The following is a 16,828-nucleotide window of genomic DNA, read 5'->3' on the forward strand; positions in this document are numbered from 1 at the left end:
ATTTTTCAAAGTAATTGTACCATTTCACATTACCACCAGCAGTGTAAAAGACTTCCACTTCCTCTACATCCTTGCCAACCCTTGGTATAGTGGGTTTTTTTTTTTTTTATTATTTTAGCCATTCTAATAGGTGTGTGACTTTCAGTTACACTTGTGGTTTTAACTTACATTTCTGTAATAACTAATGATGTTGAGCATCTTTTTATGTCCTTGTTTGCAAGCCATATCTTTTTTGGTGAAGTATCTCTTCAGATCTTTTGCTTGTTTTTTTAAATTGCATGTTTGTTTTCTTATTGAGTTTTGAGAGTACTTTATTCTGGATATAATGTCTTTACATATTTATTATTTGCAATTATTTTCTTTCATTCTGCAGCTTTTCTTTCCCTTCACTTAATAGTTTTTTAAAGAGCAGAAGTTTTTAATTTTGGAGTCCAACTTATTAGTTATTTTGTGGATTATGCTTTAGATGTCCTATCTAATATGTATTTACATGATGAAAAGCCATAGTGTTTTAGAAGTTTTGTAGTTTTAGGTTTTACATTCAGGTGTATGTTGCCTTTTGGATTTGTATGTGGTATGAGGTATATCTCAAAGTTTTGTTGTTGTTTGTGTATGGATATCCAATAGTCCAAGCACCATTTGTTGAAGTGACTATCTTTTCTCTACTGATTTCCCTCTGTACCTTCATGAAAAATCAGTTGGCCACGTATGTATGGGTTTATTTCTGGACTCTCTAATAAGTCTTGAAATTAAAATAGTATTATCTGTTTGTCTTATTTTTAAAAATGATTTTGGCTATTCTGGGTTCTTTGCATTTCCATGTGAATTTAAGAATAAGTTGGTTAATTTCTACAAAATGTCTATTGGGATTTTGATTAAGATTCCACTGAATCTATAACTCTATTGCAGAGAATTACCATTTTAACAATATTGAGTCTTCTGACCTGTGATCATGGTATATCTCTCCATTTATTTACGTCTTTAAAAATTTCTCTCATCATTGTTTTGTAGTTTTCAGTGTTTCACATCTTTTTTTCAGATTTACCCTTATGTCATATTTATGGTGTTGTTACAAATAACATTTTAAATTTTAATTTCTGATTTATTGTTTCATTTCTGATTGTTACTAGTGTATGAAATGTAATTGATTTTTATATATTGAACTTGTATTCTTTAACTTTGTTAAACTCACTTAGTTATTTTTATAGATTGCATTGAATTTTCTACGTAGATAATCATGCCATCTGCAAATACCGTTTATGTCTTGTTTTCCAGTGAAGATGCATTTTATTCATTTTCTGCTTTACTGCATTGGCTAGTGCTTCCAATACAATATTGAATAGACGTGGTGAGAGTAGATATCCTTCTGTTAATTGTAAACTTAGAGGGAAAGCATTCACTTCTTCTCTATTGGCATGATGTTAGCCGTAGGTTTTTTCATAGATGTCCTTTACCAAGTTGGGGAAGTTTCCTTCTATTCTTACTTTTCTAGAAGATTTTTTTTAAAGGAATGAATATTGGATTTTGTCACATGCATTTTCTACATCTATTGAGATGATCACATAGTTTTTCTTTTTTTACTTTGTTAATATGGTGAATTACATTGATTTTGAATGTTAAATAAGTGTACATTCCTGGGATAACCCTACATGGTCAGGATGTGTTAATATTGTTGGATTTGATTTACTAACATCTTGTTTATAATTTTTGCATTTGTGTTAATGAGGGATATTGTCCAGAGATTTCTTTCCTTCTAGTGGCTTTTTGAGTGATTTTGGTTTCTGGATAATGCTGGCCTCATACAATTAGATACGTAGAATTCCCTCCTTTTCAGTTTTCTGGAAGAATTTGTGTATAATTGATATTATTTCTTCCTTAAATATTATTTTTGTGTATAATTGGTATTAATTAATTGGCATTATTTCTTCCTTAAATATTCAGTAGAATTCACCAAATAAACCATTTGGGCCTAGAGTTCCTTGAGGGAAGATTTTTAACTAAAAATTCAATTTCTTTGAAAACATAGGGCTCACTTTTTGAGTGACCTTTGGTAGTTTGTGTCTTTAAGGGTAACTGTTCATTTTATTTAAATTATCAAATTTATTGTCAAAATGTTGTTTGTAATGGACCCTTATGTCTTTTTTTGTAAATAATTATTTATTTATTTATTTATTTATGGCTGTGTTGGGTCTTCGTTTCTGTGCCAGGGCTTTCTTCAGTTGCGGCAAGCGGGGGCCACTGTTCATCGCGGTGCGCGGGCCTCTCACTATCGCGGCCTCTCTTGTTGGGAGCACGGGCTACAGACGCACAGGCTCAGTAGTTGTGGCTCACGGGCCTAGTTGCTCCGTGGCATGTGGGATCTTCCCAGACCAGGGCTCGAACCCGTGTCCCCTGCATTGGCAGGCAGATTCTCAACCACTGCGCCACCAGGGAAGCTCTTATGTGTTTTTAATAGTGGTAGTCTGTAGTGATGACACCTCTCTCATTCCTGATATTGGTCATTTGTGTCTTCTTTCTCCTGATCAGTTGAGCTAAAAGTTTATTAATTTTATATATTCTCAAAGAATCTGCTTTTGATCTAATTGATTTTATCCATTTTTCTGTTTTCCATTTCACTTATTTTTTCTCTGATCTCTTATTTCCTTTCTTCTACTAACTTTGGGTTAATTGTACTTTTTTTTTAGTTTTTAAGGCACAAACTGAGACTTCAGACCTACCTTCTTTTCTAATATAGATGCTTAGTGCTCTAAATTACCCCCTGTGTACTGCTTTAATGTAATCATACAAATTTTGGTATGTTAGGTTTGCATTTCATTCAGTTCAAAACACACTCTAATTTTCTTTTTGATTTCTTCTTTGATTCATAGGTTATTTATAGGTGTGTGATTTAGTTAACAAATATTTGGAGATTTTCCAGATACATTTCTGTTACTTTGGCTTCCACTTTTATTCCATTGTGCTCAGAGAACATACATTATGACTTGAATCCTCTTAAGTGTATTGAGCCTTGTTTTTATGACCCAGAATATGGTGCCTTAATAAATATTTCGTGTGCACTTGAAAACAATGTGTATTCTGTTGTATTGGGTGGAATGTTCTATAAATGTCAATTAGGTAAAATTGGTTTATAGTGTCATTCAAATCTCCAGAGTCCTTAATGATTTTCTGTCTGCTTCTTTTATCGATTATTGGTTATTAATTATTCTCTATTTCTCCTTGCAGTTCTACCAGTTCTTGCTTTATGTATTTTGAAGCTCAGTTATTAGGGACATAAACATTTAGGATTTTTATAGCCTTTTGATGAGTTGTCCTTTTATAATTATGAAATGCCCTTCTTTATGCCTGGTAATATTCTTTGCTCTATAATCTACTTTTTCTGATACTAATATAGCCACACCACCTTTCTTCTGACTAGTGCTAACATGATATATCTTTTTCCATTCTTTTACTTGTAACCTGTTTGTGTCTTTATATTTAAAGTGCCTTTCTTATAGGCAGCATGTAGTGGGTCTTGCTTTTTTATCCAATCTATCTTTTAATTGGGATACTTAGATCATTTATGTTTAATATGATTATTGATATGTTTAGGTTTTAATCTATCATCTTGCTTTTTGTCTTCCATTTGTTCTACCTATTCTTTGTTCTCTTTTCCTGTTTTCCCTTGAAAACTGAGTATATTTATGATTCCATCTTTTTGTTGTTGGCGTGTTAGATAAAATTCTTTGTTTCGTGATTTTAGTTGTTGCTTTGGGGTGTATAATATATATCTTTAACTTATAATCTAGCTTCCAGTGATACTATACCACTTCACCTGTAGTCTAAAGAACCTTACAATAGTATACTTACATTTCTCCCCTCTCTACATTTGTCCTGAAATTCTCATACATTTTATTTTTACATATGTTATAAACCCCACAATGCAGTGTTAATTATTTTTATCTAAACCATTATATTTTAAAGAGATTTTATTAAGAAAAAAGCCTTACATGCTTATCATGTAGTTCTGATTTCTAGTACTGAAATCTTCCTTTCTGTATATAGATTCATATTTTAATCTAATATCATGTTCCTTCTACTCAAAGGGCATCATTTAACATTCCTGTAGTGCAGGTGGGCTTGTGATGAATTCCTTTGGCTTTTGTGTATACAGAAATGCCTTTATTTCTCCTTATTTTTGGAAGATACTTTCTGTGAGCATAGAATTCTAGATTACAGATCTTTTTTTCTTCAAGTACTTTAAAGATGCTGCTCTACTGTCTTCTTACTTGCATTGCCTCACTTTAAATCTTTCCTTTTTTCACTAGTTTTGAGCCATTTGGTCATGATATGCTTTGGTGTAGTTTTCATGTTTCTTATGCTTTAGGTTTTTTGAGCTTTTTGGATCTGTTCATAGCTTTACTCAAATTTGGAAGTTTCTGCCACTATTTCTTAAAATAATTTTTCTGTCTTTCCATCTCTCTCTTCTCCAGTTACTGATATACTAGACTGCTTAAAGTTGTCCTAGAGCCCACTGATGATCTATTCTTTTTTTTTTTTAACTCTCTTCTTCCTGAGTTTCATTTTGGATAGTCTCTATTACTGTGCCTTCAAGTTCACTAGTATTTTCTTCCGACATGCCTAATATGCTGATAATCCTATCCAGTGTATTTTTCTACCTTATATATTGTAGTTTACGTTTCTGGAAATTTTATTTGGGTCTTTTTTTATATCTTTCCTGTCTCAACTTTTTGAACATATGAAATACAGTTATGCATTGAATGATCTTGTCTGCCAATCCTAACATCTGTGTCAGTTCAAGATGTTCAACTGTGTTCAACACAGTTCAACTGTGTCAGCTTTTATTATTTTCTACACTATGGCTCATATTTTCCTGCCTCTTTGTATTGCTTGATACTTCTTTATTAGATGTCAGACATTCTGACTTTTACTTTCTTGGGTGATGGATATTTTTGTCTTTCTATAAATATTCTTGAGCTTTGTTCTAAATACACAGGTAAGACACTTGGAAACAGTTTGATCCTTTTAGGTCTTGCTTTAAGATTTGTTTTGTGAAACCAAAGAAATGTTTGGTGTAGGACCAATTCTTCCCCTTTATTAAAGCAAGATTATTCTTTGTACTCTACCCAGCATTCTGTGAATTAGGAGTTTTTTCAGTCTGACTTGTAAGAACAGACAGTATTCCTGTGAATACTTGATGGGAACCCTATTTATTGCGCTCTCTCTCTCTCCAGCTCTTTTCTTCATTACTCTGGGAATTTCCACCAGCTTTCTCCCTTCCTGCACTGTGGATGATAGCGTTCACCTCGTTTGTTTACTGTCTCTCAAAGATCAGTCTTTGTGACCTAAGGTCCAGTGTTTCGAAATATTGTTTCGTGTATTTTGTCTGTGTCTTGGTTGTTTCAGGAAGGAGGGCAAACCTGGTTCTGTTATTCAGTCTTGGCTGGAAGCAGAAGTCATGCCCTTCTGTTGTACCTAGTTTTCTATTTTAAAAACATTTAAAATTTTCAGTGGAAAAATTCATCAGTCTTTACCTTAATGGCTTCTGTCTTTGGCATCGTGCTTAGAAACACTTCCGTGTTTGAAGGCTTACAAAAATATTTACCTATATTTTTTCAAGGACTTTAATTGTCTTATACATTCAAATAGTGTATTAATATGGAACCCCGTATTCTAGACAATTTGGAAAGTAGCTAAAATGGAAGGGAAAACACCTGTAATTATATCACCGAGAACAAGGCTAATGTACATATTAACATATTTCCTGTCCTGCATTTTTCCGTGCCTTCGTTTTTTGTACAGTTGTTGTCCTCGTGTGTATGTCATTTGGTGTGTGCATCCAGTACATTATATCGTCACCATTTTCCATGTTGCTACGTAATCTTCAAAATTGCATTTTAATGACTGAATTATGTTTCATCAAATGATTATATTGCAGTTATACTGCCTTTACTTATATTGTTAAATATTTTAGTTATTTCTTAAGCAGAATCTATAAAACATAATTATCAGGCAGGGCATTTTTAGGGAACCTTAACTGCCTGCTTGCACATTTGCCTGACCCTACGAGGGCAGAGAGGCTGGTACAGGGCCCTCTCAGTGTGTCATTGCTCCCTCGCCAAGCCCACACCAGTGCATTCAGTAAAATCCTGTCTGTATAAAAACTAGAAGGAAAATAAAAACTTCAGTTTCCCAATAGTTCAGTCCATTCCTTATTACTCATATAGTTATAAATAAAAAGCTTGTAATTTATATTTTTCGTATGTGTTAACATGGCATCTCAGTTATTTTCTAATTATTATTTGTGCTTGGTTATTTTTAGGCAAATTGTTATTCAAGTCAAAAACATCATAATGCAGAGTGCTTTCTCAGTACCACCAAAAGATCAAGGTAAGATAAGCCATGCCAGGGAAACCGGTAATGGTGTGTGTCGTAAAGAGTTTGAATTAATGCATTTAACGTCACTGCCCTCTAACCATAAGGTGACTTATTTCCTGGAACTAAGAACAAAAAATCCAATTACATACGAAAGTTGATTTCTTTTGGTAAATTACTTGAGTGTCTATGGATTCTTGGTTTATCAGACAACGTCCCCTTTACTGAGAGCAGGCCATCTCATTCCACATAAAACTCACAGACCCCAGCACCTCAGCTAGCAATTTAGCTGGCGCTAACAGATATCAAATGAAGTGACAGAGTATTGGCTTTAATGAAGCAGAATGACACGTGTTCTAGTGAGAAGGATGTATACAGTATATATATTCATGCACACGTATGCACACACAACGCACATGTAGAGAGAGGGAAGATGTTCGCTTATACATTTTTGACCTATTTCTTCCCACATACCCGTTTAACAAAAAGAAACATAAAAGAAACCATTTCCCCTCCATATGAATTTTTAAAAAGAAAATCATGGTTTTCTTTTTTAGCAAGAGCTCCTGGACCTTTCAGGAAAGCAGTTTACAGGTAGAGATAGAGTCATTTCTGAATAAAGAATAACTAAATTTTCCTCAGTATAAACGGCAAAGTCTAACCTTTAAGAGGAATTCAAGTCTTTCCCCGGCCTCTCCTGATTCTCTTCCCTGCAGAAGGTTCGATATGTGTGTGAGAAAAATAATGCCTTTAAATGATTCAAAACTGGGCTTCCTTAGTGGAAGGTGTAACTGTTAGTGAAAGGAGGGCATTTGCTTTAAAGACCCCTGAACTGGAGAGAACACTCTTTGTTCGCTCTGCCAAAATGAAAGGTGGTGGCGTAACTGTGAAGAGCGTGGCGTCTGTCTGAAAGTCATTTCTGCCCCTGAAGTGCATAACCTTGGGTACATCACTTGACCTTAACTTTCTCATCTATAAATCTGTAAAATGAAGACAGTAAGCCCTACGCTCTAGGTGATGTGGGGATTAAAGGAGGTAACACATGTAAGTCACTCTGCACACTGCTCCCCGCCGAGCAGGCCCTTACGAGGTGACAGCGGCTCTTGCTCTCAGGGGTGCTTCTTAACATGTGGGCCCTGTCCGCCTGCGGAGGCCCATGCGGGGAGATGGGCACGGCTGCCTCCTGCTGGGGATGGCTCGCAGCCTTCAAAGGCCACGCGTGATCCAGGGGCCCTCATGGGAAGTGAACGCAGAGCAGACCCCTGGCTGCCTTCTCATCCAGGCCCGTGGCCAGAGGGAGAGTAAGAGCCCTTGAGAATCGCACACGTCCTAGCCCCAGACACTAGCGCAAGAGAGCGGACGGGGGTGATGGGGGGTGGGGAGAGCAGGCCCTCGCTGGAAATTAGAAGTGTGCATGCCCGTGAGCGTTTCGGTATGTGTCCCTTGGAAGATTTCTGCGCTTGTAGCTGATCAAGGGTTTGGCAGCTCAGCGTCCGAGCTGGCATGACCTCCTTCCTCCGAGCAGGCGAGGAGAGGTGTGGCTGCTTAGAAGAGAGAGTGTTGGACTGAGCGTCAGGAAAGCTGCGTCCTGTCCCGGATATAGCTCCAACCAGCTGTGCGCCGCCAGACGAGTTATTTTGCCCCTAAGCCTGGGTTTCTTACTAGCGAAGCCAGGATTCCTTGCCGTTCTTTCCCAGCTCTAGCAGGTTATGAGTCAGGGTGAGTAACTGAGCAACGAGCTGCTGGGTTTCTGGCTGACACAGGGACGTAAAGCTTGTCTCCACTCACACCTCTTGCCTACTTTGCTCTCCTCAAGGTTTACTTTGTTTTGGTTTTGTGTCTACCTCTCTGAGCTGCTGTGTAAGCTTAGTTATTACCTCCATTGACTTGACCAAAGTATAAGATGCCCTCAGGCCTAGCGAGGAGGATTCAGCAGCTCTCGCAGATTCTGCGTCTGTCTTTCCTGGGACCAAAGATGTGTGAGCCCCAAACCCAGAATCTGACAGAGAAAGAGATACAATAACTAAAAGATCTCAGTTAATCGAGGGCCTCAGTGTAATAGTCACTCTACCTACAACTTGACATCCGTTGTTTTATTTAATGCTCACAATATAATCTTTATTTCTGTGGTTCAGGGAGATAAGATTTTTTTTTACCAAGGTCACCAACCAGTTCAGTGACTGAGCTAAGATTGGAACCTAGATCCATCAAAATCCAAGACTGTTTGTCCCCTGTGTCATACTGTAAATTTATAAAGAAGATCTCTAATCTATTTTTAGATCATCCCCCTTTTTTTCCTCTGATGAAACATTGTGCTTAATTAAATATATGAATGCTTAAAGCTATTTCAATCCAAAGTAAGCAGAAATTAGAATTTGTATCATGGGAAATTATATTGGTAAGGAAAACTATGAGGCCTAAGAATTGCCCGGTTATTCATTAATTTACTCATTTATCAAATGCTTTCTGTGTGTCCTGGATTACTATTAATATTTTTTAACAAAGAAAAATGCCAGATTTTTAAATTATGATTTTGTTTTCATTTCTTTCATCAAATATAATCACTAATGGGATATGAGAAGTTTGCTGATCACATGTCATTCATTAATTAAATGCTGAGTGATTTATGTAATGAACTAGTGATGGCTGTCTATAAATTACAGCACTTTCAGATTTCAGACTTGTAAGCACACGCACACGCACACAGGCGCACACATGCACATTATACATGTTAATGTATGAAATTCAGGTAGGACATCACAACAGAGTTGTGGAGCTTAAGAAAATCCATGGCATCATGTATGACACTATCTTATAACAAAATTTCATACGGTGCAAGCAGATTTAATGATCACCAAGACAGTACTTACCAGGAGCTATGCCAGATGCCATGAGGGATCCAAAGATAAATCAGACAGAAGCCTGCGCTCTTACAAAACACAAAACCCTAGTAGAACAGCAGACATGTGTGTAATTAACCAGAATAAAGCATGACAAATGCTGTATTAGACCTGAGTGGGACGTACTTGGAGAACAGTCGGTTGAGCCAGAAGTTTGAGGCCAGTCAGGAAACACGACAGGAGGTAGCGTTTGCTCAGGATGTGAGCACAAGTGTAGAAGTCAGTCAGGTGGGGTTTAGGGGTCACAGGATGTGGATTAAAGCTAGGAAAGGACTAGAGGAAACTAATTAGAAATTCCAGTGCCTTCTATTTAAATGTTTCCTAATTTTGGATAAAGAAGTTAACATTGTGACATCACTCAGGTAATCTGTACTATATTAAAAGCTTTCCATAATAATAGTGTCGTTATTATCCCTTTCTGTGTAAAAGTATTACTTATAGAATCTCCAGAAGTTCATCAGACTTATTGTTACAATTTTCTATCTTCTCATGCATTCAGGATTTGGAGATAGGATTTATGGTTTTCCCATACTTTCTTTTTTTGTTTGGTATTTTCAAATGATAAGCTAATAAAAATTTAAGGACATGTATTTTGTGTTGAAAAACAGCAAATTGTAGCAAGTGATAAACCATGTTTTGGAAAAAAAAAAAAAAGGCATGAAAACAACATGATAAGGCCAACTACAGTCATAACTTCCACTTTAAATTTGTTCAAGGAAAGAAAACCACCACAGTGATTGAAAATGCAAAAGCATTGATTTACTTGCCAGATGAGGAAACACACAAGTGAGCAGCCTTGCCAAATGGTTCTGTTAGAGGGACAGTTTACGTTTGTTATGTGCCAGGAAGAAGTTGACTGTAGTTGTGCCAGTTAAGGATTGAAGTGAGCACCTTGGAGAGGGCAGGATGAGTGTCAAGTCCCCACACAGTTAATTAATACAAGTCCCACTGTTCATTGGTCAGAAAAGAGTCTTAGGTCCAGGGAGGGTCTGTTTTGCTGGAGCCATTCAAAACTCTTAGATACTCGCCAGCTTTGCAATTCAGTTTTGCCATTTCCTAGGCAAGTCTGCTGTGAGTAGAAAGGTCTTAGAGGTCTTCTAACACTTTTCTCGGCTCTGTCATAACATTTGTATAGTTAAAACATAGTTATCAAATTGTGAGTGCTATTTTTATTCAGTGAGAGTAAGAATAAATGGCGCTGAGAAAATGGCAGATGCTTTGAGGCATCTTACTTCTTTTGAGTAAGAAGTAGTGGGTCTTAATGACCCCCTTCAGAAACACTGCAGTTAGCTAAACACGCTCTGTACCATGCCTACTAATTTTCAAAACCTGTGCATTATTTAACTGTGACGCCAATAGCCATTACTGTCTTTCATGTGAATTCAGGTTTGGAGCTGTGAAAAAAAAACAAACAAACCTAGATTTTTCTGATTCAGTGAAATACTTTAAAAATAATCATGGCACAGCCTAAAAATATATTCTTATGTCTTATAGACGTAAAAAGCTGTACTTAACGTCTTGCAGAAATAAACATTTTCGGTATTAGTGAATATAGAATTTTTGAACTAAAGGAACACTTGGGCTAGGTAGTTAATAATGTTCTAATTGGGGCTTCCCTGGTGGCGCAGTGGTTGAGAATCTGCCTGCCAATGCAGGGGACATGGGTTCGAGCCCTGGTCTGGGAAGAATCCCACATGCCGCGGAGCAACTAGGCCCGTGAGCCACAATTACTGAGCCTGCGCATCTGGAGCCTGTGCTCCGCAACAAGAGAGGCTGTGATAATGAGAGGCCCGCGCACCGCGATGAAGAGTGGCCCCCACTTGCCGCAACTAGAGAAAGCCCTCGCACAGAAACGAATACCCAACACAGCCATAAATAAATAAATAAATTAAATAATGTTCTTTTTTTTTAAGTTTAGGAAAATGATCTTACTTATTTTAGACTCTTAGTATCAGTTGGGTTCTTTATGTAAACTTCTTAATGAATTTTCTGTCTTTGGCGGACTTCAAAGTATCCTGGCATGTAGTGGTTTCTCAAATACATATTAAATTTTGTTAAAAGTGCTTTAAACTCTCAAACATTTTTTTAAAAAATCATATTGCTCAGATGCTATGAAAAGATTTTAATCTTTGTTTTTTATGAAACACCAAGCTGAAGTTGTCAAGTCTATGTGTTCACTTAACAAATATTTATTGCCTTTGGAGGGGCAATGAGCAAGGAGCAAAGGGGGAAAACGGAAAACCAAACTAAGCTCTACTCTCTTATAGCTCAGTTTCAATGAATAAAACTGGGCTGTCTATCCAAGCAGGAGTTGACCTTTTATGAGGATTCAACCTAAGAATGCCTTATTGTCTTGTTACCTAACTAAAGTTTCACCATTTGAACATGGTATTGGAGATGTTTCCTAAGCTCCTTTCCTGTCTTTTGTCCTCCCCTCCCCTCTCAGTCTGGGGAAAGAACACCAAGCAAGAGCTGGACAGCTGAGCTCTGGTTATTCTTCTGCCCTTCTTTCTAGGCTCTGTGATCTTGGCTAAATCTGTGAGCCTCAGTCCTTTCATCTTTCAAATGGGGATGTTAGTTTTGGTCTGGCACAGTCCAATGAGATAAGGTACTGTTGGTTCTCGTCATTTGCAGCCGTCACATTCTGTAAAGTCACCACAAACACTGAATTAGCTAATACTGCACCGTGGCTCCTACGGGAAATGCAGGGTTAGGTTTCCTGTGCGCCTTTGGTCATTTTCATCAGTTATCAACACAAACCCTGGCTTTATGTGCGTTTCCGTTTAAAGACACCTCACTGAATGTATCTTGTTGATTCCTTGACATTAATTGGCCTCACAGACGCAGCATTATAACTCATGCCTGAACAAAGCTTATTGAACACACGTATTTTTTTCCATGAGGCACATCAGACTCTTCTAATGCTTAGGAACACTGCACAGCATATCAGCACTATGCTCGAGGGCTGTTTTAAACAGTGAAATCACTAACAAAAAGGAAAAAAAAATTTCTAATGTGGTGCTAAATAGACTGCAAAAAGGACACTTGTTTACAGTATGGAAGCAGAAACAAGGCAGAGCATCAACTACTGCTAGGAATGTGACGCACACTTTTTGCCTGTGCATGTCTACACATGACCATGACAGTGCCACCAGTATGGATTTGGGGGTTGCAAATAAACTTTAGCAAGCAGGTGAATGCACAAATATAGAATCTGCGAGTGAGGCTCAACCATGTATGAATGCACTTTGTAAACTCTTAGAGCACAATATAAATCTCAGAGTCAGTTACAGAATAAAAGTTCTTTTGGAAGGCAGATGTAATAACTTTGTGTAAAGTTGATATGATCAGTGTCAGGTTAATCAAGTAATAAGTATATTATTTGAAAGTGACCACAAGTTCTTAGCTCAGTAAAGCTACAAAGACAACTCTTGCTGTGAACTCTGGCTCTTCAGGGCTCACATTTAATACACAGTAGCAAAGAGAAGCACTGTAATTTGATGCTTTGCACTTAGTGGTTAAGGTGGCTTTGTGACCTCTTTAAAGGGGGGGAGGGGCATTCCCTATGTTTTACCAAAATATTATGTTTCTAAATATGTGACATTCATATGGAAACATTTTGATCTTAACTATTGGTGTAAGTGCTGTTCTTGGCCTTTTGGTACCATTTTATATTGCAGACCAAGTACAAATTGACATTTTCAAGCTGGTTTTGGTTAACTCCTTAATGTTGGAAATTGGAACTTTCCAGTGTAATAACCTCTGCAAAATACTGCTGTATTAGTATGTTATGCTGTCGACAGAAGTACAAATGGAAAACACACACATACCTATAGAAATTTCCTTGTAGAACAAAATGGAAATGACTTGGGTGGCCTAAACCTTATCAGGTAGACCTCATATTGGGAGTTATTCTTCTATTTGAGATAAAATACTAGAGTCTGGAATATTCTTTTTAGTAAATTCGGTTTATGAGTATCTCTGTTGTTTGAAATAGCCAGATTTCCACTGCGTAAAAAGCAGGCTACCCACCAGATCATCTCCTCTGGCCTGTATCAGTGTCACTGTAGCCACTCGGCAGCAGAGTCTCTCAGAAATTCCAATTAACCATGTAAATGTATTTCATAGCATCACATCTCACTTTGTCAGAACCCCTGCTGCCTTTCTATCATTAACATAAATGCAGGTGCAAACAGCATTTATGTACTTTGATAGGAAGCAGTTGGAGACATCTCACCGTGGGACCCAACATTTTCAGATTGTATACATCTGTTCAGATAATGTATGCGGCCCCAGCGACATGAACACAAGGATGGGAACATCTGCCCCCGAGACCATTTGCCATATAGCAGGTGCTTACATCTTTATTTATGCAGATAGTTGGTGTGATAAGCTGAGTGGGGATAAAGGAAAGAATTTCGACAGCGGTATTTAGATGTTATGCAAACCAGAAGTACAGGCTAGGTATTTTATGTTTGTAAAAGTCTACTACTAATAGGAATAGAAATTTGTAAGTCTAGTCATGCTTTGAATGAACATGTTGTTCTTGTCTTTAAATTAATTGGCCCAAAACCCTAAAAACATTTACAGAAATTCCGACATCCAACTTATATTAGAAATAGCAACTTATTATTTTGGTTTTGATAAAGTAACTTTAAATGATTTTGAATGCATTTTGCTAAAAGTTCTGAAAGAAAAACAGTGCTCTGTTTTTTTCAAAGAGTATAATACTACTAAGAGAATCTTGTGGTGATATTTCTTAAAATTGGAGAAAAATTAAAATGTCATTAGTTTAAATATGTTATAAGATGTTCCATGAATATAAATTGAGTAAAATAAATTTCAAAGCATTAATATTTATAATATTTTTGTCAAAAAATTTTTTTATTTAAGCTGTATTCTAACATTTCCAACTAGTGATATTTAATTATAATTTATATTTTTATTAGGATAAATTACCTTTGAACACTTTATTTTCACAACTCTGTCTCATGAATCTGCCATATTATATTCTCACAAGGGAAAAGCGTGAAGGAAACAAAAACTTATCAACTAAAAGCAAGACATTTCCAGATTTTATTTTCTATTCTCATTCACATACACAACAAAAAAAATCAGAATCTTGAAAGAACTTGAACTAGATTTCATATAGTCGGCAGTTCTCAAACATTTTAGTTTCAGGCGCCTTTACACTGGAGGACTCAAAGAATATTTGTTTATGTCAGTAGTGTCAAATGGGATTTACCATATTTGAGATTATAAACTGAGAAGCTATGTATTTGTGAATTCATTTCAAAATAACAGTAATCTCACTACAGCTTAACATAAATAACATATTTTGTGTAATTGGCTATATTTTCCAAAGCAAAAATATTAGTGAGAAGACTAGCATTGATTTATGTTTTTTGCAAATCTTTATAAAGTCTGGCTTCACTGAAAATGGTAGGAGTCTCCTATCTGGTCCTGCATTCAGTATGTTGTGATATATTGTTTATGTTGAAGTATTTGAAGAAAATCCAGCTTTACAGTAACTGGAAAGGGAGGGAGTATTTTAATAGCCTTTTCAGATAATTGTGGATAATTTTCTTTGCTACTACACCAAAATGTGTCAGATAACTATACCTGAGTTTAAAGGAGTCAGGTAACAGCTTAAAGTTTAGTTGTAATGTGAAATTTGAAACCATGTCAGTGTACTTCTTGTATTCTGTTACATTTTGGTCCATCGTGCAATGTGTATTAGAAAACAGTTCACTGAGTTATGCAGATCTTCTATATATGTCATTTTATACAATATTTTAAAAATCATATTTGTTAAAATAACCCGCAGTCTCACCTGAAAAATCACTAAGTATAGGGAAGCTTCAGTCTCCTGGTGATGGATTCAAGTTTTCCAAAATTCTAATGCTGCTCGAAAGAATGATTTTTATCATTGGCCATGGATACTGCCACATGTTTTTTCTTGTAATGACAAGCTTCATTCATTCAGTTCTGAGAAAATGTCCGTGAGGTACCCAGGTCTGAATATGTTCTCTCAACATATGTCTGTCAGATGTTCTTTCAAGTCAAGATGGTTATTCCATGAAGAGCAGCTAGTTCAGCTTCAGACCATCACGTGAGCACTGTTCCTCGTGGCCACCGTCATGCCTCAGTGAGCAGCGGAAGTGCTCTGGGGGGGATGAACTGTGTCATCGTACAGAATTTTTAAAAGGCCTGTAAGGATCAAGGTTTAAGAAAACTGAAAGTTCATCCTGCCTTTTTGTTCTACTGAGGGAGTATGGTGGCAAAGGATATGGCTGCTTGGACAGTTTGCTGTCGCTGCCTGAGTTCACTTTTACCCAGTTACCTCCTTTGCTCCATCAATGCAACACGTGAAGAGGCCAACAGGGTAGAAAAGGCAAGTGACATCTTATTACAAGTATGAAAAGAGAGTGCGGGGACCCTCCCCAGGTTGGCAGACCATACTTTGAGAAACCATGCTCTAGTCTAATCCTCCCTTGGTAAAAAGAGAAAATTAAGGCCAGGAAAGACGACGAACTCGCGCAGGCTCACTCCAGCAGTAAGTGAAAGGACCAAAGCCAGGCCTCTGTTCTCCTTCTTGCATGGAACGCAACTCGTCTTGTTTCCCCCGAGGAGCTTCCCCCTCACCACCCAAAAAAGGAAATTTCTCAGATGCTCTGTCCAGTTGACTAAAGGGGCGGGACTTACCACATGAGGAATTTAGAAATTCTTTCAGCATTTTCAGACTTTTTCATTCAGTCCTAATGTTCTTCATTGACCTCAGTTTTGGAAGCAAGTGCAATAGGATTTGAAAAAAATCTGGGAAATTTATATTATAACTGAAATTATAAAAGACCTTAGTAATGATTTTTTTCCTGTCATTTTTGCTCATCATAAAAAACCTCTTTAAGTCGGTACTTAAAAGTGTTATTAAATTGATTGTGTAATTGATGCTTTAAAAAAGTTACATTTTGACATAAGCCTGGAGGGTTTGTTCATCAGAAGCTCTGTAAAAGGCCACCATGGAGTTTGGGATTAAAATATACACACTACTGTATATAAAACAGATAACCAACAAGGACCTACTGTATAGCACAGGGAACTCTACTCAATATCTTGTAATAACCTATAATGGAAAAGAATCTAAAAGAGAATAGATACACATGTATACATATAACTGAATCACTTTGCTGTACACCTGAAACTAACATAACATTGTAAATAAACTGTATTTCAATAAAAATTAAAAAAAAAAGAAGAAAAGAAGAAGAAGAGGAAGGCCACCATGGAAGAAGACTGGCTTTTAAGCACTAGGGCATTGTGAAGGGACTCCCTCTGTGTTAATTTCCTTAAAATCTTAAATTTCCTGTAAGCCTCCAGTAACCATGCTGTAGACTCCTGTTAGAAAAAGGAAGCGCACGCTCTCTCTCCTGATGGTCACACTCTGATTGGAAAAGGTTAGTCAAAAGGATCTTTATTTTCCCAGCATAGAGATGGATGGTGTGGCACTCACAGCCGCTGGAGGAGACCGACAATATGAACAGAGTCATCGCCAAACC

At 36.9% G+C, this 16,828-nt stretch overlaps 1 protein-coding gene across 40 annotated transcripts in view; it reads left to right on the plus strand.

Moving 5' to 3' along the window:
• ZNF438 (zinc finger protein 438) overlaps nt 1-16,828 on the plus strand; it is a 193,770-nt gene that overhangs the window by 136,873 nt on the left and 40,069 nt on the right. For 39 of the 40 annotated variants that reach the window (XR_014261319.1, XR_014261320.1, XR_014261321.1 and 36 more), the window contains one exon: nt 6,320-6,387. Coding sequence is in view for 31 of the 40 variants with exons in the window: in XM_082452772.1 (XP_082308898.1) it covers nt 6,320-6,387 (68 nt within the window). In the remaining 9 variants the exon portion in view is untranslated. Of the gene's footprint in view, nt 1-6,319; nt 6,388-16,828 lie in introns of those variants that run through there. The other variant, XM_082452793.1, reaches the window with a different exon arrangement.

The sequence above is a fragment of the Balaenoptera physalus genome (assembly GCF_965194825.1).
Source record: "Balaenoptera physalus genome assembly, chromosome: 2".
Classification (NCBI taxonomy): Eukaryota; Metazoa; Chordata; class Mammalia; order Artiodactyla; family Balaenopteridae; genus Balaenoptera; species Balaenoptera physalus.